This window comes from Crocodylus siamensis, chromosome 2, assembly GCF_052110815.1.
Source record: "Crocodylus siamensis isolate JL-2025a chromosome 2, ASM5211081v1, whole genome shotgun sequence".
Taxonomy (NCBI): Eukaryota; Metazoa; Chordata; order Crocodylia; family Crocodylidae; genus Crocodylus; species Crocodylus siamensis.
Genome location: NC_143396.1, coordinates 170,530,358 through 170,551,393, shown reverse-complemented (window position 1 = coordinate 170,551,393; position 21,036 = coordinate 170,530,358). Strand labels below are relative to the sequence as shown.

General features: G+C 55.4%; 3 protein-coding genes across 10 annotated transcripts; 1 reads left to right on the top strand and 2 right to left on the bottom strand.

Moving 5' to 3' along the window:
- Positions 1-36: 36 nt before the first annotated feature.
- On the bottom strand, positions 37-4,121 carry TMEM216 (transmembrane protein 216). Of its 6 annotated transcripts, none has more exons than XM_090032249.1 (5): positions 4,020-4,111; positions 2,232-2,333; positions 1,733-1,825; positions 1,157-1,358; positions 37-749 (listed from the first exon to the last, which is right to left on the bottom strand). In XM_090032249.1, exons 1-5 carry the CDS (start codon positions 4,030-4,032, stop codon positions 734-736), a joined length of 426 nt encoding a protein of 141 aa, XP_089888375.1. In that variant the 5' UTR covers positions 4,033-4,111; the 3' UTR covers positions 37-733. The 6 variants fall into 6 exon arrangements, with proteins under 6 accessions (XP_089888375.1, XP_089888373.1, XP_089888374.1 ...); XM_090032247.1 differs by having other exon boundaries at positions 2,286-2,333; positions 4,020-4,047; XM_090032248.1 differs by lacking the exon at positions 1,733-1,825 and having other exon boundaries at positions 4,020-4,121.
- Positions 4,122-4,677: 556 nt separating this feature from the next.
- On the bottom strand, positions 4,678-8,333 carry TMEM138 (transmembrane protein 138). 3 transcript variants are annotated; one of them, XM_090032251.1, is made up of 5 exons: positions 8,163-8,333; positions 7,657-7,889; positions 7,410-7,581; positions 5,207-5,282; positions 4,678-4,924 (listed from the first exon to the last, which is right to left on the bottom strand). In XM_090032251.1, the coding sequence occupies exons 2-5, from the start codon at positions 7,785-7,787 to the stop codon at positions 4,812-4,814; spliced, it is 492 nt and encodes a 163-aa protein (XP_089888377.1). In that variant the 5' UTR covers positions 7,788-7,889; positions 8,163-8,333; the 3' UTR covers positions 4,678-4,811. The 3 variants fall into 3 exon arrangements, with proteins under 3 accessions (XP_089888377.1, XP_089888376.1, XP_089888379.1); XM_090032250.1 differs by lacking the exon at positions 8,163-8,333 and adding an exon at positions 8,038-8,132; XM_090032253.1 differs by lacking the exon at positions 8,163-8,333 and having other exon boundaries at positions 7,657-8,019.
- Positions 8,334-8,366: 33 nt separating this feature from the next.
- On the top strand, positions 8,367-14,896 carry CYB561A3 (cytochrome b561 family member A3). The gene is made up of 6 exons (XM_090032243.1): positions 8,367-8,679; positions 12,669-12,875; positions 12,965-13,173; positions 13,316-13,470; positions 13,987-14,143; positions 14,779-14,896. Exons 1-6 carry the CDS (start codon positions 8,595-8,597, stop codon positions 14,800-14,802), a joined length of 837 nt encoding a protein of 278 aa, XP_089888369.1. The 5' UTR covers positions 8,367-8,594; the 3' UTR covers positions 14,803-14,896.
- The last annotated feature ends 6,140 nt before the right edge of the window (positions 14,897-21,036 follow it).

Sequence of the window (21,036 nt, the reverse complement as noted above, 5' to 3'; positions counted from 1 at the left end):
CCCTTGTGATGGCTCCAAGCAGCACCCGTATAGAAAATAAATATTTATTTGGAAAATAGTCATTCCTCCAACGACGCAGTAGAAAAAAAAAAGTGCCACGAGTTACTGACACAGGGAATAACACTGAGTCTGGGGGAGGGGCACTGAGCCCTCCTCCCTAGCCCCTCAGAGGGGCAGAAAGGTCCCAGAGGGGGAGGGATAAGGCCATAAGGCCTCCCCTGTGGCCACTGCACACATGCAATAGACAGGACCACACCAAAATGCACACACCTGCAACAACGGAATGGGGGACACAGCAGCTACTGGCAGCACTGGGGGGGAGGGGGGAAAGGGAGCTGTACTACGTGGCCCCTGGCCTCATCCTAGGGCTGAGACACATCCCTACCCAAGCTACCGGGCCAGAGACTAGGTACCAGCTCCCCAAGTGGGCAGCCCCAGGAGCCCAGCTGGTGGGAGAGGGTGGTGCTTGGGGGTGGGGAGAGCTGCCTCATGCCCATGGGGGCTGCTGAGTCTGGGGTATGACGTTAGACCCTCTTCAGAAGGCTGATGGGGCTCTCTGCTCAGGAGGGCTCAGAGGTGGAATGAGGCTGCAGCCATGTGTAGCTCTGCTCCAAGGGCCTGAGCCTACCCCTTGGAGGTAGTGGTCAGCCCAGTGGCATGGAGAGGGGGCACCAGGGTGGGGAGGGCAGGAGCTACATCACCTCGCCTGTCACTGAGCAGCTCAGGCAGAGCCTCAGTATGAGTCCACGCTGCAGAGAGAAAGGGTGGTGTTAACAGCAGAGCCACAGCAGCATCTCCAAATCTAACATGAAAGGGCAACTCCCCCTACAATGGAAACCCTTAGCTCTTTCCCCATACTCTTGCTTCTCAACTTCCTGGGGAGGCAGCTGGCTGGGAGAGGGAAGTGTCACTACTACGTTTTGGGGAACAGATAGGGCAATCATGCTGGGAAAGGAATCCAGGAAGCCTGGCTCCTGGTCATACGCATGGCCTCCTTTCTCTGTACTGTCAGCCTTCTCTCTCCTACTTTTCCTTCAGGGCTACAGATTACAATCCAGACTCTTTCTTCAGCCATCCCCCAACTATTTCCACTGGGCTACACAGGTTCTTCCTCTCCCACATGACCCATTTCCCCCTACAGCAGAGGAGCAGTTACCTGGAGAAGGAGGCCAGGGTGAGGATGCCCAGGAGCAGCTCCACAGCATAGAAGAGCAGCAGGATGGCATTGAGGATGGCCTCCAGGCGCAGGGCATAGGTCTGCAGCAGCAGGTAGTAGGCTGCCATCACAGCCGCTGGGAAGGTCAGGGCCAGGCTGATGGAGAGTGGCACCTTCCGCTGGCACAGGTTCCCTTTGGAGCCTGTCATGAAATGCGGCTGTGAGCATCTCATGCACAGCCCATGTCATTCCCTACAAAGAGGTGATACTCGGGACCTGCCTGCCCACAGGGCCTGGGAATCAGGTAAAGGGTTCTTTGCCTTTATGGCACTGGCTCCAGGCCAGGAATGTGGAACTGGGAAATTCTTCCCTATGGTTCCTGTTCTTGTTGGATGCCCAGTTGGGTTCTTGTTGGGTGCACAATTGGCTGAGGTGAGGAGCCCCTTTGCTCTAGGACAGTGACCCTGTGGTGGGGACCAAAAGCCATTTGCCTGACAACTGCTTGTCACCAGCCCAAGCCCACCCCAGGCTCTTACCATGAAGTTGCACCTGGCCCTGTTCTTCCTAAATACTCACCAAAAAATATCCGCGTGACTTCGATGCCAAGGTAGAGGAAAAGCATGACCAGGTCCAGGGCCAGGTTGGCAGATGGGTAAGGTAACAGCAGCCCTGTGGCACAAAGGCCATCCCTTTCAGAAGGAGAGCAAGGCCACACCCCCACCCTTTCTCTCTGGGGTGCCACTGTCCCTTACCCACTGAATAAGATGATGAGCCCTAGGGAGAGGTTACAAAGCCCAGAGAAGACAGGCTGTCTAACAGTTCCTGCCTGAGCCAAACTGCAGAGTTCCTGACTTTCTCCCACTCCTCCCTGCTCAGGTGCAGCCCTGCAGGGGGCTGGGGCCACTGATGTGGATGGTTGGGCTGGAGTGGTGCTAGGGAAGCTTCTGTAAGTATGCAGGGGTCAGCTCATTCTGTTGCTCTCCCCTCAGCCTGTGGGCACAGTGGGCAGCATCTGATGCCCAATGCAATCAGTGGTGGGCTATAGCACATACAAGCACCTGGGAAGGGCTCTTACCCTTATAGACAAATATGAAGATCTCTAGGAGGAAGTAGGTCGCATAATACCAACCATTGAGGAACAGCAGGATTTCCAATGGGGTGGAGGAGAGCTGGCGACCTGGGGGGAGAAGGCAAGCAGAGCATGAACAGGTAGGGCACCTTAGCAAGGAGGAGGAAAGGGTCATATATATTTTCCCAAGATGCTGCTCCCTCCTTCTTGGCTGAGGAGCTGCATGGCTATCTGGGAACATCAAATGCATGGGGCTGAACAAGAGGAAAGGTGGTGAAGGCCCTGAACTGGGGTGCAGGGAATCTAGGATGTTCCTTCACCCCAGCTCCATGGGAACTGGGCAAGTTGCTGAGGGCTGGTGTTAAAAGGGTTCCTCAGCATCCTAAAATACAAGTAGGGGCCTAATGATGTCTTCAGAGGGCCTGGTGCTAACACCCTGGCAGAGGGTGGGGAACAAACCAATGTGACGGGCTCCTTACTCTAGCCCTGTTCATCTGCTGATCCCAAAGCACTTTGTGAAGGAAGGCAGCTACCCCCGTATTACAAGTGGGGAAACCGAGGCCCAGAGAAGTGAAGTAACTTGCCTTCAGATCTAAGGCAGAGCTAGGACCAGACTCCCATTCCCAGCCAGAAAGAAGGTGCTGGCCAAGGGGAACTGGGGCGCCTTCCTTGTCCACGCACGCCTCGGAGAAGCAGCATCTACAGACTCCCTGGATCCGCTCAAGGGGCAGCGGGTACTAACTGGCATTCCCTGCTCAGTGATCTCCCTTGGCACCCTCCTTACCAACCTCTGACCTGCACTCCCATTCCTGTGTTTTCATCCCTTATCCAAAACCTCTAGTCATCCTTCATGTAGTGGCTGCTCTCCACCCACTGAGGGGGCCTGTAGTTCCTGATGAGCCTGGGATCACTATCTCTGTGTAATGATAGGCCTAGCTCCCAACCCCAGCATCCTGGCCATGAGCATACACACAGGCTCCTGGGGCTGGAAGCTGAAGCCTGCCACCATCAGCCTGGAAAATAAGGTGCGTGTCTCGAGCAGTGAAGGCAAGTGACCGTCAGAACAGCTTTCCCCCAGCTTGTACCTCACCAGCTGCTGCTAAACCAAGGCCGAGGGTTTTCTTTGAGACTGGTACTGGTTCAAAACAGTTGTGCAGGGGAGGTCCTCTAGCCTTCGCCATTCAAGATAACAGACTGTAACCAAATGATCCCTTCCATCCCCCCCCCATCTGCAAAGAAACTGCGTTAGACAAATCTGACCCCAAGTTACTTTTCGTTTCCTCTTGCTAAGCTGTGGATAACATAACCCCCTTCCCGGTTCTCACTGTCCCTTTAGCCCATCAGCGCTTTAGGGCAAGGGGCTGCTCGTGCTGAGGCTGGGCGCTACCCCCCTAACAGATGTTAGCACCACAAGGGAGGTTCAGCAGCTGGTCCGCCCTCCTCCTCGCAGCAGCCGGGTGCTGTCGCAGGGTCCTCGCCCTGCTGGGCTCTGGAGCTGGGACTGGACACAAGCCCCTCCCGGGGGCAGCCCGCGCCAGGACCCGCGCCCCGTTTGCAGCCGCCGCGCCCAGCTCCGACGTCAGGCCCCAGGTCTTGCTCTGCCTTTCTCCGCTTGAGGCCAAGGCCCATCGCCCTCCCTCCCCCATCACTGCCCAGCGTTGGGAGCGGCTCCCAGGGGCTTTGGCCACTGGAGCTGCCGGGGGGGGGGAGGGCAGCGGGACGGGCGCAGAAGGGTCACGTGACCCCCACGGAGGCTGGAGGAGCTTGCCTTGGCCCCGCGCCCCCCGCACTTACTTCTGGGCGCCATCTTCCATCTCCATGGAAACCATGGCACGCAGCGCCGGCGCTTCCGGGAGCGCGGGGGACACGAGCGGCCCGCCTCCCCGCCTCGCTGGTTCCGGAGGACCCGCTCGGAGTCACGTGACACCTTCCCCTGCGCCGGCACGGCCACTGAGACGCCTTTCCCTGACCTCGGCCAGGCTGGAGGGGCGAAGCCAGAGCAGGGGTTTCAGCCTTTGGCCTCCTACAACAGTAGCCACTGAGAGTAGGGCAGGCCAGCATCTGGGAGACCCGCCTGCATGCACACACACCTGCACAAGAACCTAGACACACACACCATCAGGTTCTGGAAAACGGAGCCTTTTTAATTTTCTGCTCGTTTATAAAATAGGGGGTACAAAAGGAGGTGCTAACAAGGGCAGAGAGGCCCCAGGGCCATACAGCTAGCCTTGGCCTGCCCAGGACACCAAGTAGAAGGGGGGTTGGAGCTGCTGCTAGCAGGTGCCAGGGGCCGAAGGGCAAGCGACAGGCAGGGGGATGAGATAGGGGAGCTCCGGTACCAGCAAGAGCACAGCCACACATCTGGCCCTTGGTGTCAGTGCATGAGGAGGCAGCAGCTAGAGCCAGAGCAGGGCTGGGAGTGATCCACACTCTGGGGGGGAGAAGGAGCAGAGGGGTGTGAGCAAGGGGCAGATGCAGCATTGAGGTGCCGGCCTCGAGGGTGACTGTCCGCCTCTCTTGGAGGGTGCTGAGCAGCAAGGTGCATAGTGGGCAGACCATCCCCGAGTCTGGTGCCTGGGAGGACCATCAGGTGCGGATCTGAGCAAACTCTTTGCGCAGCCACATGGAGTCCTGGTAGAAGCGGGGGTCACCCAGGTGCACAGCTGTCCTCTTGTAGAAGTAGTAATACAGCACAGCCGCTGGTGGGAGCGAGAGTGGGTGAGAGCAAGCCTAGCAGCCCTCACTGCCTAAAGGGGCATGCCAGTGTGCTGGGAGGCCTCATACTCCCAGACAGAACTGGGGAGCCTGGCCAACCCACTGGTGTCTTAAACCCCAATCCCAGGCTGGGGGCACCATGGCCCACCCGACTGACAGCACAGTAGCTATGCTGTGTGTGCAGGGAGGGCTGTCAATGGCTCCCTGCACATCTGTCCATCCCTCTGCCCTGCATCAGTCTGCCCGCAGAGTAATCCACCCCTTACCCAGCCTCTGGAACACGAAGAGTGCCTGCAGCCCATCTGTCCACACAAAGTCATTGGAGTCCTTCCAGCGCAGGTTCTGAAAGAGATGCACATACACCAGGAGCAGAGGCCTGGGGGGGGGGCACATAAGCCCAGTGCCAGAGCACAGCACTCTGCCCACTGGTTCTCCTATAAGAACCCCAGCTCCCCCTCCAGGCTTTGTTCAGCCATCAACTCGTGTCACACTAACTGCAGCTCCTTGGTGAGGGGCATCTATGTCAGCTTCCCAGAGCCAGTTGGTGCCCCCTAGTGGGCAAGCAGGGTGAAAAATCCATCCACTGCCCTGATCTCTTTCCCTGCAAGAATAACTGGCTGTCTCTAAGCCCATTCTGATTGTAGACACAGAGCAGGACAGCCAGGGAGCAGCTCTCAAAGCATGTAGAGGTTAATCAGAGATCATCCTGGAAGCATCTCTCTGGGAATCCTCTTAAATCACCCTGTCCAGGCAGAGCCACAGGCAGCACCCACAACACAGAAGCCCTCCCCTGATCTAGGCAAAAGGCACCTCAGAGCAGTGGGGCTGTGGTCTAAGAACAGGGATCCGGGTGGAGGGAAGAGATGAAACAGGACACCGGGGTTCTACCCTCAGTTCTTTTTGCTTACTCTGTGGTCTTGGGTGCATTTACACACTCCCCCGCTGTGCCTTGGGATAACTTTTCAGCACCTCTTGCCAGGGCAGTAATCCCATGCAACACATCACACCTGCCATCAAGCCACTCTGACAGTGGATTAGCTTTACTTGGAGAATTGGTTACTACAGGGATCCAGAGCCAGCAGCAGCCCAGCATCCAGGGCAGGCTGCTCCCTTCTAGTCTGAGGACTCTCAGCCACTACTGTTCCACAACTCTTGTCTCTTTAAACATGATTCCCTTGCCGTATCCCACTTAGGAGGCACCCACAAGTGATCACTGGGATCAGCAGCTTGGCCCCTGTCAGGAGGGTGATCTCTAGCACTGGCTTTGATTCTCCATGGAGCAAGATCCTCATGAGCAGAAGGTAATGGAGTAGCAATAGTCCCAGCTGTCAGGCTTTGATGACCTGTTGCCAAGCTGACAGCCAGTTAGTTCTATAACCCTCCAGGCAGGAGGGAAACCCTCTGTTTCTCCACTGGGAGAGCTGCTTCCCTGTCAGCCTTGCTCTGGCACTGGCCACCAAGTGCTGCAGGGAGGAGGTGGGTTAATCCTCACATTTTGAACCAACAAACCCTCTCAGCTCTGTACAATGCCTGAACTGTTGAGTGACTTCCCCCAGCCCCAGCCCCAGCCCCCTTTCTCACTGTGACACCAAGAAAGCTCTGGACTGCCTGCAGTCACAGCACAGGACCAAGCCTGGGAAGCACTGCCAGCAATCAGCTTGCAGTCCCAGCCAGGATCATGCCCTCCAAAGCAGCAGCTGGCCAGACATTCAGTAATGGAGGAACGTTCCGCCCTGAACCTGGCAGACAGTATGAGTTTCTGCTTGGCCCTGCATTCAGCCTCTGGGAGGTGGAAGTGCAACACTGGGAGTAGAGAAGCAAACTTAGCCCCATCCAAGAAAGATTTTGTGCACCTGATGAGAGCAAGATCCTCCCTGTCACAAGGGAGACTAAGTGGAGCTCTCCCCAACCCTGCTGCTGCCCCCTGGGAGGAAAGGAAGGAAAGGGACTTGCATGCCCTTCCCTAACGCTCCAGAGCTTCTCCCTTGTTTGGAGCAAGGTATGACAAACATGTTCAGGGAGGTCCTGGGGGCACAGGGGATCTGATACTGCATGGCTACATGCAAATTCATTCTTCTCATGGCCCCAGTGTGTCTCCAGGTGAATCGGGAACATGGGGTCCTTCCAAGGTGCAGGAGTCCTGACCTCTCAGACTAAAAGGGCAGGGTAGGATCCAAGCAAAGCCTCAGCCTGGCAAGACTTCACAGGAGAGGTTATTTCTAGTGGGTGGCCAAAACAGGCTAGGTGCACCACAGGGAGATGCTGGGGCCTACGACTGAATCTGTAGATACCGGCCACTGTCAGAGGGGACTACCAGAGGAGGCAGATTCATCCCACAGGGTGTCAGGTACTGCTGGATGAGCTCAGCTCCTCTGGAGGAGGATGAAATCCCTGACTACACAGATCAGGGATTCTCATGCCCCTTGGCGAGACACCCTGATGCCAGAAGCTGGCACAGTCCTGCCCTACCATGACCCAGATGTGGAAGGAGATGCTCAGAGCCAGGTATGCTGCTGACAGGATGATGGTCCCTTTGAACTTGTGGAACAGCAGGTTGACCAGGCCAGCCTGGAAGACGAAAGTGTTGAAGAACATGAGGAAGATGATGATGACGTTGAAGAGGACGGCGATATCCTGGATGCTGTGGGGGAGAGAGAGGGCGGTGAACTCCCAGGCACCTGTGGGGACCCTGCCATCCCCCCTTGCCAGCACTCACATGAAGAGCACGAGCTGGATGACGGGCGCAGCACGCAGTAGCTCCGAGAAGGAGTTGACAAAGAGGTCGTAGAAGAGTAGTAGGAACTGCAGGGAGAGCACCATGCTGTAGCTGCTGGTCTGCAGCATCATCTTTCCCCGCGGGCCGCGTCCTCAGCGGTTGCATTCCGGGCTGTGGAGCCACCTCATTCCCGGGGCCCGGGGCCGCCTCGCCCTACAGACGCGCCCCGGAGCCTGAGGGGGGTGGGGAAGGGGCAGACGCGGGTGTTATTCCTGGCAAGGTCTGGGCCAGGGGGAAGAGGGGGACCCTTCCCTACCCCCTGCCCGTGCCCATGCCACTGCCTCGGCACAGGCGCCCCCTCCCACACGGGCCCGCACTAGCCTGGCGCTGCCATCTTGCATCCCCATGGCGACCGCGCCGCCATCCCGGGAGGCAGGCGGAGGGACCGGAACTGCCCCTTTGCCACTCTGCGGGCACTTCCGGGGACCGAGACATGGCGCTCTCACCTCTCTATGGTGCTAGAGGACCGGGGCCCCCGACTGTGGGGTCCCCGTGGCCCGGGCTTTGGACGGGCTAAAGGGACAGCGTTTGCCTTGGAGGCGGGCTCAAGCAGGAACCAGCCCGCCTTGAGTCAGGGGGTGGGGGCAGCCGGCTGCACGTGGCGCATTGGGGAGGGGGCGGACACCCGAGCAGCGGATCATACAGGGAGCAGAAAGCAGAGCAGCAGGCCAGGCGCGGGAGGGGGCGTGTGCAGAGCAATGGGGGCCCACTTCCGGTCCTAGCTAGGACCTGGAGGACTTGGATCATAGAGAGGGCGGGCGGGAGCAGCTCTGAGCCGCGTGCAGAAGTGCGGCGCGAAGACTCCATGTCCCGTGGTGCCTCGGGGCGCGAGGCGGAAGTGGCTGGGGGGCGGGGCAGCGGCCGAGAGGACTGCCTCCATGAGCCGGAACAGCTCCGTGGAGGGGTCCGCGGCCCCCTGGAACTACAGCCCCCAGCGTACCCCGCGCTGGACCCGGAAGCGAGGTGCGGCTGGGAGGGTGGGGTGTGGCATGGACTGGGAGGGGTTAGTGCAGAGTCAGGGCGAAAATAGGATCCCTGGTGTTGGTGACACTGGGCATAACCCTGGGTAACTCAGAGGGATGGAAGACCACGAGTGTCGATGAAGTCCTTCTGCTCCAGGCTCAGATGAGCCAAAGCCCCCCCTTGCCCAACCTTTGCAACCCTTTCTCTCAGGCGCCTGCAAATCTCCTGTCCTTCTGGAAAGCAGGCGAGCTAAAACTGTTATCTGTGGAATGCAAGGGCACCGCTGGGAGGGAGAAGGGAGGAGGGAGAGGGGGGCTAGTGGGGGAAAAACATTGACAGTGAAACTGACCGGGGTATAAAGATCTCGCTGTTGCAGGGTTAGGTGTGCAGGATTTGAGACAATACAGTCTCCCTGTGCCTTTTACTTGAGCTCAAATAAACTCTGTCTGCTTCTCCCCCAGTGTGTTTATTTGGTGCGACGCACACCGGGCAACGAACCCAATTGTTGCCTACCTCGGGCACCTTGTGCCGGCAACACTGGGGAGGCTGACCTCAAGGGGTCGGGATAGATTGGGGCGGTCAGTTGCAGGTCAGGAGGTCAAGGGTTGGAGGGCAGTGGGGTGCAGGCTGCTGTAGGACCATGGGTAACGGTGACCCCCGTGTCCAGGCAGGCGGGGCTGTCGCTCCTCTGAGGGTCCTGGCTCTGATATTATTTCTGTCCCCTTCTACTCCCTCACCCCGTGGTGCTGGTGTCTCCTGGGGGCTGTGTTACCCACTCCTGCACTCTTGCCATTTTCCACTTGTGCCTTGTGATTCCTCTTGTCCCATCTTTAAGGCCTGGGCCATGGGATCTGTGAGGCGGTGCCAGCTCCTCGCCTCTCAGCTGGGCTCTGAATGCACCTCTGGGTTTTGGGGCCAAGCTTGAGGATGTGACCCAAGGGCTTCCTTGAGAGTGCGGAGAGCAGAAGGCAACCAGGATGAGCCCCTTGTGCACTGCTATAATTTCTCAGGGCTGGGCTCAAGCGTTCAGTGCCTGCAATATGGAGGCGGTAAAGACAGATGCTGCCAGGGTTTTTTTGTCCTCTAGCAGATCCTTCCAGCTTCCTGTGAACACCTTGGCCCGCAGCCCTTTGGCTGGAAGTGTTTCAGTTCAAGGCCATGCTCCCTCCGCCCCCTGGAGGATTAGCAAAATGAGCTGGGAGCCAGGAGTCTGGGATGTTCTTTCTAACTGCTGCTGGGCTGGTACAGCACCTTCCATCCCCCTGGCACACAGCACTTCATGTCTCCCACCCCTCCTCGTGTGGGAGGCAAAAGTCACTACCCCTGTATTATTGATCCAAAAGCAAGGCTGAACATGTATAAGTGTCTTGTTTAAGGCTATAGAGTGACTGAGTGGTACTGCCTGCTGCCCACGTTTAGTATTACAGGGATCCAGCAGCCCATGGCGCCAGCTAACCCCTGCCTGGGGGCACTTGTTCTCTTATTAGATCACTTAGCAGCCTCCTCTCTTCCCTCCATGTCAATTTTCAGTTCAGCAAAGGACATGGAGGTCTGGGGTCCTTATCCATAACATAGACTTATATAGCATTAGTTCCCAAAAGCTTCCCAGAATTCAGGATCACCTGGACCTTGGCACTGTACGCACACAGTGGCTCTTCACCCTCCTAACATGTTGCTTGGACATGAAATGTGTCCAGGATCACTCTTTCAACCTTTGCCAGTCCAGCACTAGGAGTCCTTTGGCTGTGTGTCCTGGGCAAATACAGCTGTGTTTACACCTGATAGTGGGTGTGACTTAGGCTCCCAACACCTGCAAACCCCCAGAGGTGGCAGGGGAGGAGGAGAAATAACTCTTTTGGGGCTCCACATACTAAAACCCTGGTGCATTTTGCTGCTGTCCCTTCCCAGGGAGCAGTGGGAGGATACGGCCTTCTCTGCTGCTAAACTTGCCTCCTGCCTCCTCCCCTCCCTGCCTAGCAGCGCCCTTCCCCTCTTCACGTGGCATGGTGTATTTTTGGTAGAGGATGTAAAACTAAGCAAATGAGGGACATTCCAAGAGCTTCTGCTGGCTGCAGTGGTAGAACAACTCTGTGACCCTGTGTGGAGTGTGGCTCTGATACTGACCTTGCCCGGCTTCTGACGGTATGTGGGCTGCATAAGGCCAGGACTGGGTGGGTGGGCCGTTCTCAGAATTTATTATACTCCAGACAAGGGAACCTAGGTAAAATGTAGCAGGCTGTGACCCCCAGGATGCCATGCTGGGTGATGTAATGGATTGTCTAAAATCTCCAAGAGAAGAGCTGGGGGAACCCAGAATTGGAAAGGATGGGAGAGCGCTGTCAGAGTTATGGAGGGGCTCTGTGATGACGGGAATAGCAAGGGTGGGGTTGGGCAGGATTGAGGGGCATTGCCTGAACTGGGAGGTGAGCAGCAGTAGGGCTCCCCCATCTTTTATATGAGCCCCTCTGGAGCAAGTGCTCTGTTGCTGGTCTCTGGGATCTCCACGGTCGTCCTCCTCTGCAGTGTGTCTGGAAAGCAGAAGTGAGGAGGGCCTCATGACTGTTACAGGAAGCCCTGGCTGCAGGTGCAGCACGCGCTCTCCCCATCCCCACTAGGTGCTGCTTAGGGCATCCTGACTACTAGGCTGCAGCAGTCTCTGTATCTCTGAGAGGCCCAGAGAGGAAACTGAACTGTTTCTCTTTGGACTGGATTTGGTTCTGCCTCTGTTGAATTTGCCCATTTCAGCTGCATCTCAACTGTGTCCCTGCTCAGTATGCCAGGCCCATGGTGGGGGAAGTTTGATTCTGTGTGATAGCAGTGGTGGGGTGGGCACTCAGGAGCAAATGTTTCTGCTGCTGTGTCCTCCTTGGGCTACCCTGGATCAGGATTGACCAGGACACCTCTCCTCTCCCTGACAGCACTGTAGAGGCAATGAGGGAGAGGCAGAAGCAGTGCATCTGCCAACACCAAGAGGAGCAAAGGGACAGGTTCCTCCTGGTAAGCGGGGGTTCCTGCTGCCCTCAGACTTCCCCACTGCCCTCTACTAGGTGCCTCCCTCACCTCTTACTCTGTCTACCTCTCATTGGGGCTTCACCCTGTGAAATCGCACTGCAGGCATCTGATCATCTCCCTCCCTCGGCATTGTGTGGCAAAGGGGCAGTTCTGGGTGGTTTCAGGGCATCCTCTGCTCTCTCTCCCCACCCCGGCTCCCTGGCTGCCTTCAGCAGAGTAGGTTGGCTTGGAGGCTGTGCCTCCATGTGGTTCTGCTGCCATCAGGGTGGCACCGGGCAGCTGGCAGAGCTGGATGAAGGTTGGCTGGGCAGATGTGGGGGTTGCAGAGCCTGGTGGGGTGACTGGTAGGGGAAAGGGTGATGCAAAAAGCGGTTTGTTTCTCTGGAGGCCTGCAAAAAATCACAGACACACATACATAAAACGGCACAAAAGTGGCATTTGTTTGCAAACAAAGGTCAGAGCAGAGTCAGATACTCAGATTACTCTGACCCCGTATTGGTATTCGCAAGCGAAATTTATCTTCTCTCTCCTGGGCACGTGTGCAGAAACAGGAACTCTTACAGCTTACTTCCGTTTCATACAAACATACATGTAAGTTACATCACTACATACATCGCATGTATAGTATAATTAACTACTTAAGTATGCAGGGCGGAGAAGTAAATATGCATCAGCTAATTAAGCATGCTCAGAAACTACAATAGGTCACCAAAAGTTTACTCCCCCCCCACTTTTCAAGGACACAGATAATTGAATTTTGGCTCCTGCAATCCGCATGATAAAGACTTAAGGCAGGTGAGGGGGAGAAACTGCAATTAGCATAAGAAAGGCTGTAGCAAGGCTGGGAAAGAAAAAGTCCTTGGCAGTATTTCTTTCTTATCAGGTGCAAGATGCAAGCTGCGCATTTCTAACAATATTCTATTTCTAACAAGGGGGTGAGGGATTGGGCAGTGACTTTATCTTTGTTGCTTCCTCAGGTGTGGTCTCTTTCAGTGGCACGATGCCCACTTTGAGGTTCCTGCCTTTCTCAATCCTGCTGGGTATTGTGGGGATCCTTTGCGTGGGGCTCACAGGCTTCTGGTGCTACCACTGGCGTGGGGGCTTTGGCTGGGATGGCACTGCCAGGATGTTTAACTGGCACCCAGTCTTCATGGTGACGGGCATGGTGGTGCTATATGGTGCAGGTACGTGGGAGCCCTCCCCTCCTCAGCCATGGGACTACTCCTTTGCCAGGGGGGTGATGAACCTCCCTGTCTCTCTCCTTTCCCCTCAGCGGTGCTGGTATACCGCCTGCCCCTCTCCAGGAGGGGCTCCAAGCTGCCCTGGAAGCTGCTTCACGCAGCCCTGGCCCTGGTGGCCTTCCTCCTTGCCGTGTTGGGGCTTGTTGCTGTCTTCAGCTACCACAAAGCCCAGACCATTGCCAACATGTACTCGCTGCACAGCTGGGTGGGGCTGGCAGCTGTTGTGCTCTTCTTTTGCCAGGTAGGTGCTACCACCTGTGAATGTTCCTTTTTTCCCCCCTCAACCTCCTCCTCAGCTGCCCCTGGCTCTGCCACTGGCTGCCTTGGCCTCGGTCTGGTCCAGCTGGTACACTGAATCCTCATCCCTTTTGCCTCTCTTTTAGTGGCTTATGGGGTTCTCCACCTTCCTGCTACCCTGGGCTCCAACCTGGCTGAGGGGCCTCTACAAGCCCATTCATGTCTTCTTTGGGTGCATCATCTTCATGCTGGCCATAGCAGCCTGCATTTCTGGCATCAATGAGAAGCTGTTCTTCAGCCTGTGAGTGCTATAAGGGGTTGGGACTAGGAAGGGGGAGCAAGCTGGTGGGCTTCTGTTTGGTCTCCCTTCTCTCACCTGTGGGCTGGGCTGGGGAGTTGAGACCCACCTGGGATGAGTGGTGTATCAGCGCCAGGAGGCCTGCTCACTAGGCGACTCAATCCAGAACAGACAGAGAAGGGCAGGCTGGAGGTGGGTCCCAGGTACAGTGGCTGTAACCAAGGGGGCTGGAGTGATGCTGGTCTGGCTGGTGCAAACAGGCTTAAGACACAGAAGGGAAAGATGTCCAGAAGGGGTAGGGGCCTCCGCCCAGGCTGACGGGATTGCTGTTGCACCATGTTGCATGATCCAAGTGATTGGGTGGGGGGGAGAGTCCTCTCTGCTCCCCACTGTGGGGCCACCTTGGGAGTTTCTTCACACCATGAGCTACACATGCAGGTGGGATTTATAAGGGAGGGTGGTGGCTTGTGGTGGTGCTGTCTCTGAAGGAAGGCCATTGCTCCACCTCTTTCTTTTCAGGAACAATGCAACAGTTCTCTATTCCAGCCTGCCTCCTGAGGCCTGGTTTGCCAATAGCTTGGGGCTGCTGATTGTGGTCTTAGGGTGGATGGTGCTGTGGGCTCTTTCCAAGCCAGCCTGGAAGCGCCCAGAGTTGGATTCACCAGAGGCCCAGCAGGTAAAGAGACTGTATAGAGGGAAAATAACTACTGCTGTGGGGTGAAGTGAGGATGAGATAAGAAGCTGACCCTGGGGAAGTCTGCTGAGGGCAGAGGTGGGTTAGCTGGCCATGTGCTCTGGAAGAACTTGAGTGACACACCTCTAGGACTGAACAGTAGAGCTGTACTGCACTGGGCATGGGCCAGGAGTTGGGCAGCACCAGCATCTTTCTCCTACAAGAGATCTTGAGATCGACTGGGAGGCAGCGGGCTACCAGGTGTTCTTTCCCTGTGGGAGTCTCTTCAGGAACCACAAGAGCTCAATCCACTGCCAGGGCAACAGGATACTAGATGTTGTTCCCAGAAACTCATGGGGAGGTGGCACTGGCAGCTCCATGGCAGTAGGACAGTGAGTCCCAGTTGATAAATAGGATTGGACCTGGCCAGAGAGAAGCCATGGGGGTTCTGTGTAGTGAGGACTGAGGGGCAGGGCCAGTGGGTCAGGGGTGTGGGCTCAAAGGAGGAACCTGTCAGAGAGGCTGTTGCCACTGGAGGTTCAGTCATAGTGGAGAGGGCAGGGAAGTGGGCTGTGGCACTGAGTAAGAGCTGCAGAAGCGGATGGGGTGTGCCTTACTTATGGTCTGTCTCTCCACAGCCTCTGCTGGAAGAAGATAAATGAAGCAGCCATTTGAAGGAGGAGGGGCTGCTACTGTTGTGTGAACCCAGGGCAATTGGCTCCTCACTTCAATGACAGCTCTGTGCCTCACTTGCTGCTGTTGGCACTGACTTGTCTGGAGCCACAGGGAAAGGCCTGCTCTGTCCCAAATGCCCCTGCTCTTGCTCTGGTTTGGGCTCCCACTTCTCGGCCTCCTTTGGGGTCTGGCAAGCATCCTTGGGCTAGTCAGCCCCTCCTGCCATTGCCTCTGGTGACAAAGGGGTCTTGGTAGACTCTGGGCATTGGATCTTCTGGAAGGAGAGTGCTGAGTCCTCCATGCTTTTTCCCTGAGGTGGCTGGATGGATAGCAAGTCCAGTGCTGGGTTCTTGGCTGCCACAGCCTGGGTGACCCTGCAGCAGCAAGTCTGCTCTCAACTGACCAACTTCCCTTCTGTGCTGCTACCCATGTCCCCAGCTCCCTTGCCTGGGCGTCTTCCTGTGAAATTCTGGGAGAGTTACTTCTGTGATTGAAGGAAACCCTCAGTTTTGACCACTCCTCACCCCACCTCCAGCTAGACAGTGCTACAGGTCAGACCTCTGGGGCACCCACAGCTCCACTACAGGGGCCCTGGCAGAGCATCCTGGACATTGGCTAAGAATCCTGGCCTCTGCTTTCCAAGCTGAGTTGCTTCTGATCCCTGGAGCACCATGCTCCTACGTCGTTGTTATCAGCCTCTGTCCTCTGGGTTGGACATAACATATGTGGAAGTGAAGGCTTCTTGAACAAAACAGACCTGGAACCAGTTGGATAGGGGGCAATGACTGACATTCTCCCCTCCTCCCTGCAGCTGCTGCCACTTCCCACCCAGGCCTCACTCCACAAGGTCAGCCTCTGAGCTCTGCTGTCCCAGCTTGCTGTGGGGGAGGCACCTTTGTGGCAGGAAGGGGCTGCTGAGCCACCTCAGAAAAGGAAGCTGAGGGCCTGTGTCCATGGCTGGCTGCAATGGGCAGGCAGCCCAATGGCAGCAACCCTGAAGTCTGTGCTGGGGGCACTGGAGAGTCTGGCTGGGGCTAGATCACAGTTTCTGTAACCCCCATGTCCTGTTTCCCGGTTTTCAGCCCTCTTGTGCCAAGCACTTTTCCTCTGTCTTCCCCTCCCACCCTGCCCCTACTGCTGTCACACCAGCAGTCTCTGAGCACTCAGCCCTGTGAGGATTGATAGAGGCCTGCTGGGCTTGTTCCATGCTGGCTGTTCATGCTCCCCTCCTCCCCACTCAGTTCCCTCACCAACGTGCTGCTCTCATCGTGAAATCCTGCGTGGGGACAAACCAGGCCTTGTGGCTCCAAGCTCATGACTTAGGCTGCACCGAACTTTGGCCCAGCCCTTCCTCTTTGCTATGCCTACTCTTTCTCAGATCCCTACTTCAGCTGGCCTCTGTCCAGCTGTAGTAGAGGCAAGGGGGAGGAAAGCCAAGACTTCCCTGTCACTGCCCAGGCCTGCTTTCCGGGCTTGGGGGCTGGAGGATGGTTCTCTCCCCACACAGTGCTGGTTCTACCTGAGGATTATGAGTAAATGTGATACTTTATCCAGTCACTCCAGCTTTTGGGGGCTTCTGGTGTTCTGCGGGCATTGGCCATGGGTATTAGGAAAGGGTGAAAGTAGACTGGAAATCAGCTGAACAGCGATATGTTAGTGAAACTGGACTCAGTTTCCATGTGTTTGGTGGTGGCACCTGTTGCAAGCTCTTAAGAAAGTCCAGCAATGTGGGAGCTGGGAGCCAGACTTGTCTGTTTCAGGCACTGGACAGATTGGGGCTTATCATACAGGGAGTCTGTAGATCAGGTGAACATATTGTTCACCTAATTGAGGCTCAGGTAGAAGTTTCCTCTTCCCTCACCACACCCCCCCCCCGCCATGCCAGGGTGGGGTCTGTCCCTTCTCTGGGCTGCTGGCTGAGGAGCATGTGGGCTCAGATGTGTGTGCATTTCCCTGTAATTCATTGTTCTGAAGTGGGCTATGGGCTGGCAGCTCCTTGGCCTTTCCAGCCCTCTGCAGCTGTGGCTGAAGGTTTCCCTTCTTGGAAAGCTTGCTCCTGCCCCTGCAAAGGGTGGGATGTGCCTGGGGAGAATCTGCAGGGAGAGGCAGCAGTGGGAGAGGAGTGAAATGCCAAGGGAGGAACCTGGGACTTGGTTGGAGGTGGGAGCACTCCAGGAGTAGATGGAGAATGAAAGGCATTCCTCAAACAGGAGCAGCTTAATCCTGATGCCAGGGGGTTTGCCAGTAGCCGGAGGCTTAAGCAATATTTGCAGAGAGATGCAATTAGCCTCTGAGCCATAGCTTGTGGAAATGCCAAGTTTCTGTTCCCCAGGGGAAATCCCAAGATTTCAGCATTTAGTCCCAATTTGGGACAAAAATGTGACCTCAGAATTATTTTTTCATCGAATGAAATGTTGGGGACATATCTCCTTTTGACCTTGCTGCACTGTTCTGTTCCAATTCTTGGGCAATATTAAATAATAAATGTAAATTTAGTAAATTCCTGTGAAAACTCTGGTCATGAGTACATTCCTGGAGTCTGGTCCCCTCTTGCCAACTCAGCACTTCCTGACAAAGGTATAAATTGGACTTTTGACCAGGCAGTTGCCTTGGGCTGCAGAAGTCAAGTGTAGACAGACAGGAGTTCATAGATTTCATAGACATCAGGGCTGGAAGGGACCTCGGGAGATCATCGAGTCCAGCCCCCTACCCAAAGGGCAGGAAGTCAGCTGGGGTCATAGGATCCCAGCAAGATAAGCATCCAATTTATTCTTGAAGGTGTTCAATGTAGGTGTTTGAACCACCTCCCATGGCAGGCTGTTCCAGACCTTGGGGGCTTGGACAGTAAAGAAATTCTTCCTTATGTCCAGCCTGAAACGGTCTTGCAGGAGTTTGTGACCGTTCGACCTAGTCATCCCTTGGGGCGCTCTGGTGAACAAACGTTCCCCCAGATCCTGGTGGTCACCCCGATAAACTTATAGGTGGCCATCAGATCACCCCTGAGCCTGCGCTTTTCCAGGCTGAAGAGTCCCATGGCTCTCTGCCTATCATCGTAAGATCTGTTTTCCTGACCTCTGATCATGCGCGTGGCTCTCCTCTGGACTCTCTCAAGCTTCTCCACATCCTTTTTGAATTGTGGAGCCCAAAACTGGACGCAGTACTCCAGCTGCGGCCTCACCAAGGCCAAGTACAAGGGGAGAATGACGTCCCGGGATTTGCTCGAGAAGCATCTATGGATGCAAGCCAGTGTTTTGGTCACTTTATTAGCTGCAGCATCGCACTGCAGGCTCATGTTCATCTTGTGGTCAATGATGACCCCCAAGTCTCTTTCTTCTGTAGTGCTATCCAACGTAGGATGCTGCAGGTTTTTCCTCCCAGGGTGGAGAACCTTGCATTTTTCGGTGTTAAACACCATCAGGTTCTCATCCGCCCGTTTGCTGAGCTTGTCCAGGTCAGCCTGGATCACCTGCCTATCTTCTGGCGTGGTTGCTTTGCCCCAACGTTTGGTGTCATCGGCGAACTTGGCCAGTCCACTCCTGACTCCAATGTCCACATCATTAATGAAGATGTTGAACAGTATGGGTCCCAGGACAGAGCCTTGAGGGACCCCACTGGTCACAGGGCACCACGATGAGTGACTGCCATCAATTACAACCCTCTGGGTCCGACCATGGAGCCAATTTTCCAGCCAGCGGATTGTGGTGGAGCCAAGGCCACAACTGGCCAGTTTGGCCAAGAGGTGATCATGGGATACCAGATCAAAAGCTTTTATGAAGTCAAGATATATGACATCAATCTTTTCTCCCTCATCCAGGTGATAGGTCACCTGGTCATAGAAGGAAATGAGATTGGTCAAACAAGACCTACCCGCAACAAACCCGTGCTGGCTGTCCCTTAGAATGTTAGCCTGGGCCAGTCCATCAAGGATGGCCTCCTTAATAAACTTTTCTAAGATCTTCCCCAGGACAGAAGTCAGGCTAATGGGCCTGTAGTTAGCCGGATCCACTCTCCTCCCTTTCTTGAAGATCGGCACCACATTGGCCTTCCTCCAGTCTTCGGGCACTACACCAGAGCACCAGGAGTTTTCAAAGATCCGTGCCAGGGGCTGGGCTATGACGCTCGCCAGCTCCTTGAGTACCCTGGGGTGCAGATTGTCAGGGCTGGCTGACTTGAAGGTATCCAGCTTCTCAAGATGTTCCTTCACGAGGTCAGCATTTATGGAGGATAGGGGATCCCCATCACCCGGATCTCTGTCCCAAAGCAGGCATGGGCATCCCATGGGACTGATGAAAGACTGATGCAAAGTACCTATTTAATAGGTTGGCTTTGTCTTGGGCGTCAGTTGCCAGTTGCCACATCTGGGTTAGCAGGGGGTCCAACGTTGCCCTTGCTTTTCCTCCAGCTCCCCACATATCTGAAAAAGGACTTTTTGTTGTCCTTGATGCTTGAAGCTAGTTGGAGTTCAGTTGCAGCCTTGGCTTTCCTGGTTTGCTCCCTGCAGGACTGGACCAGTGCAGAATAATCCTTCTTGGAGGTGAATCCCGTCCTCCATCCTTTGTAGGCTTTCCTTTTTAGCCGCAGGAGGTCCGCTAGGTCCCTGGAGAGCCAGGAGGGCTGCTGTGCCTTCTTGCTGCCTTTCCTCCGTGTTGGAATAGATTTAGCTTGTGCATTGAGGATTGCTTCCTTGAGAAGCAGCCACTCTTCTTGAACGCCCATCTCCCTGGGGTCATGGTCCCTAAAGGCCTGACCGACAAGCCTCTTGAACTTGTCAAAGTCGGCTTTTCTGAAGTCAAGGACTTCTGTGTTGCTGACTGACTTGCCAGCTTTATGGCAGATGGTGAAGGTGATCAGCTCGTGGTCGCTGTCAGCCAGCTTCCCATCGATCACTAGGTCGCCGATTAGGTCGTCCCCCGTAGCCAGTACCAGGTCGAGCAGCGCTTTGCCTCTCGTTGGCCCATAGACTTCTTGAGTCAGGTAGAGGTCATCCACGCACGAGAGAAAGCTTTGCACCCACTCGGATTTTGCTGAGTGATCTTCCCACAAGATGTCCGGGTAACTGAAGTCACCCATGACAACCAAGGTCCTGGAGCAAGCGGCCTCAGTCAGTTCCTGGGCAAACTGGTCAAGCTCAGGACTTTGAGTGGGAGGTCTGTAGTAGACTCCCACTGTTGTGTCCCCTGTGCCGTATTCCCCACGAATTTTTACCCAGAGGGTCTCTAGTTGTCCATGCCGGTCGCCAACATCAGCTTGCAAGGACATGTAGCTTTCCTTCACATAGAGAGCTACACCCCCACCCCTTTTGTCAACACGATCCCTCCTGTACAGGGTATATAGCCCTCTATACCCGTGGTCCAGTCATGGGTGGAGTCCCACCAGGTCTCCGTTATCCCAATGACATCATAATTCTTTGCACTGAACAGGAGGACGAGCTCGTCCTGCTTGTTGCCCAGGCTCCTGGCATTAGTGTACAAGCAGGCAAGTGTCCCCTTGAGGGCTCTTGCCTTGCCCACAGATTGTGCCAGGACTGGGACAGGGGTGGGCTCCCTTAAGTGCCTTGATCTGCTGGCTTTGCAAGAGTTGAATCTATTCAGTCCCTGACTGCTTTTGCAGGCAGAGAAACTGGCATTGCTGGGTTTGAGCAGTGGGGCTGATGGGAACTAGAGAAAGTCCAGAGGGCTGTTATGGTATCAGCCGAGCACTTCCCCAGCCTGCAGGGAAGACTGGTTGACAGGCACAAGGGGTTAAAATTCCATCTCCATTCACTCCCTTGCACGGTTGAAGCATATTTTTTATTCCTAGGGGAATTCCTATGTCTCATGATTTTTCCCTTGGTTCTCTGTCTCTCGCTGGCTAAGAGCTTAGGGATTTTCAGTACCTTATGCATAGGTGCTGAGATGTGATCAGGTGACTGCTTTGAGGGACTGAAGCTTTTTCTGGCTTGAAGACTGTGCTTAATAAATGGTGCCTTGTTGGAATCAGAATAAGAATGAGACAAGATTTGGTGGTGGGGATCAAGCCTGGGTACTATGTCTGCTTTGGCTTGATGCCCTCAGTGCCTAGAACTGCAGGATGAAGCCAAGCAAATACAGAGCTTCTGCCTCAGCAAGTTTCCCCATGAGGGGAATTGGCGCTCAACACACCAATTCATCAGCTGTCAGTGCCACAGTGACCAGGGCCCCACAACTTTCCAGGGACCTGCTGTGACAAGTGAAGCAGCTCTT

Excerpts from the sequence above, each read along its gene's own strand:
- CYB561A3 (XM_090032243.1), top strand. The coding sequence starts at position 8,595 with ATGAGCCGGAACAGCTCCGTGGAGGGGTCCGCGGCCCCCTGGAACTAC. Across the intron at positions 13,471-13,986 it reads GAGAAGCTGTTCTTCAGCCT|GAACAATGCAACAGTTCTCT; the intron begins GTGAGTGCTATA and ends CTTTCTTTTCAG. Across the intron at positions 14,144-14,778 it reads ATTCACCAGAGGCCCAGCAG|CCTCTGCTGGAAGAAGATAA; the intron begins GTAAAGAGACTG and ends GTCTCTCCACAG.
- TMEM216 (XM_090032244.1), bottom strand. The coding sequence starts at position 2,475 with ATGCATTTGATGTTCCCAGATAGCCATGCAGCTCCTCAGCCAAGAAGG. Across the intron at positions 1,826-2,231 it reads CTTCATATTTGTCTATAAGG|GGCTGCTGTTACCTTACCCA; the intron begins GTAAGAGCCCTT and ends TTTGTGCCACAG. Across the intron at positions 1,359-1,732 it reads AGTCACGCGGATATTTTTTG|GCTCCAAAGGGAACCTGTGC; the intron begins GTGAGTATTTAG and ends ATTTCATGACAG.
- TMEM138 (XM_090032251.1), bottom strand. The coding sequence starts at position 7,787 with ATGATGCTGCAGACCAGCAGCTACAGCATGGTGCTCTCCCTGCAGTTC. Across the intron at positions 7,582-7,656 it reads ATCCAGCTCGTGCTCTTCAT|CATCCAGGATATCGCCGTCC; the intron begins GTGAGTGCTGGC and ends TCTCCCCCACAG. Across the intron at positions 4,925-5,206 it reads CTTCGTGTTCCAGAGGCTGG|CGGCTGTGCTGTATTACTAC; the intron begins GTAAGGGGTGGA and ends CGCTCCCACCAG.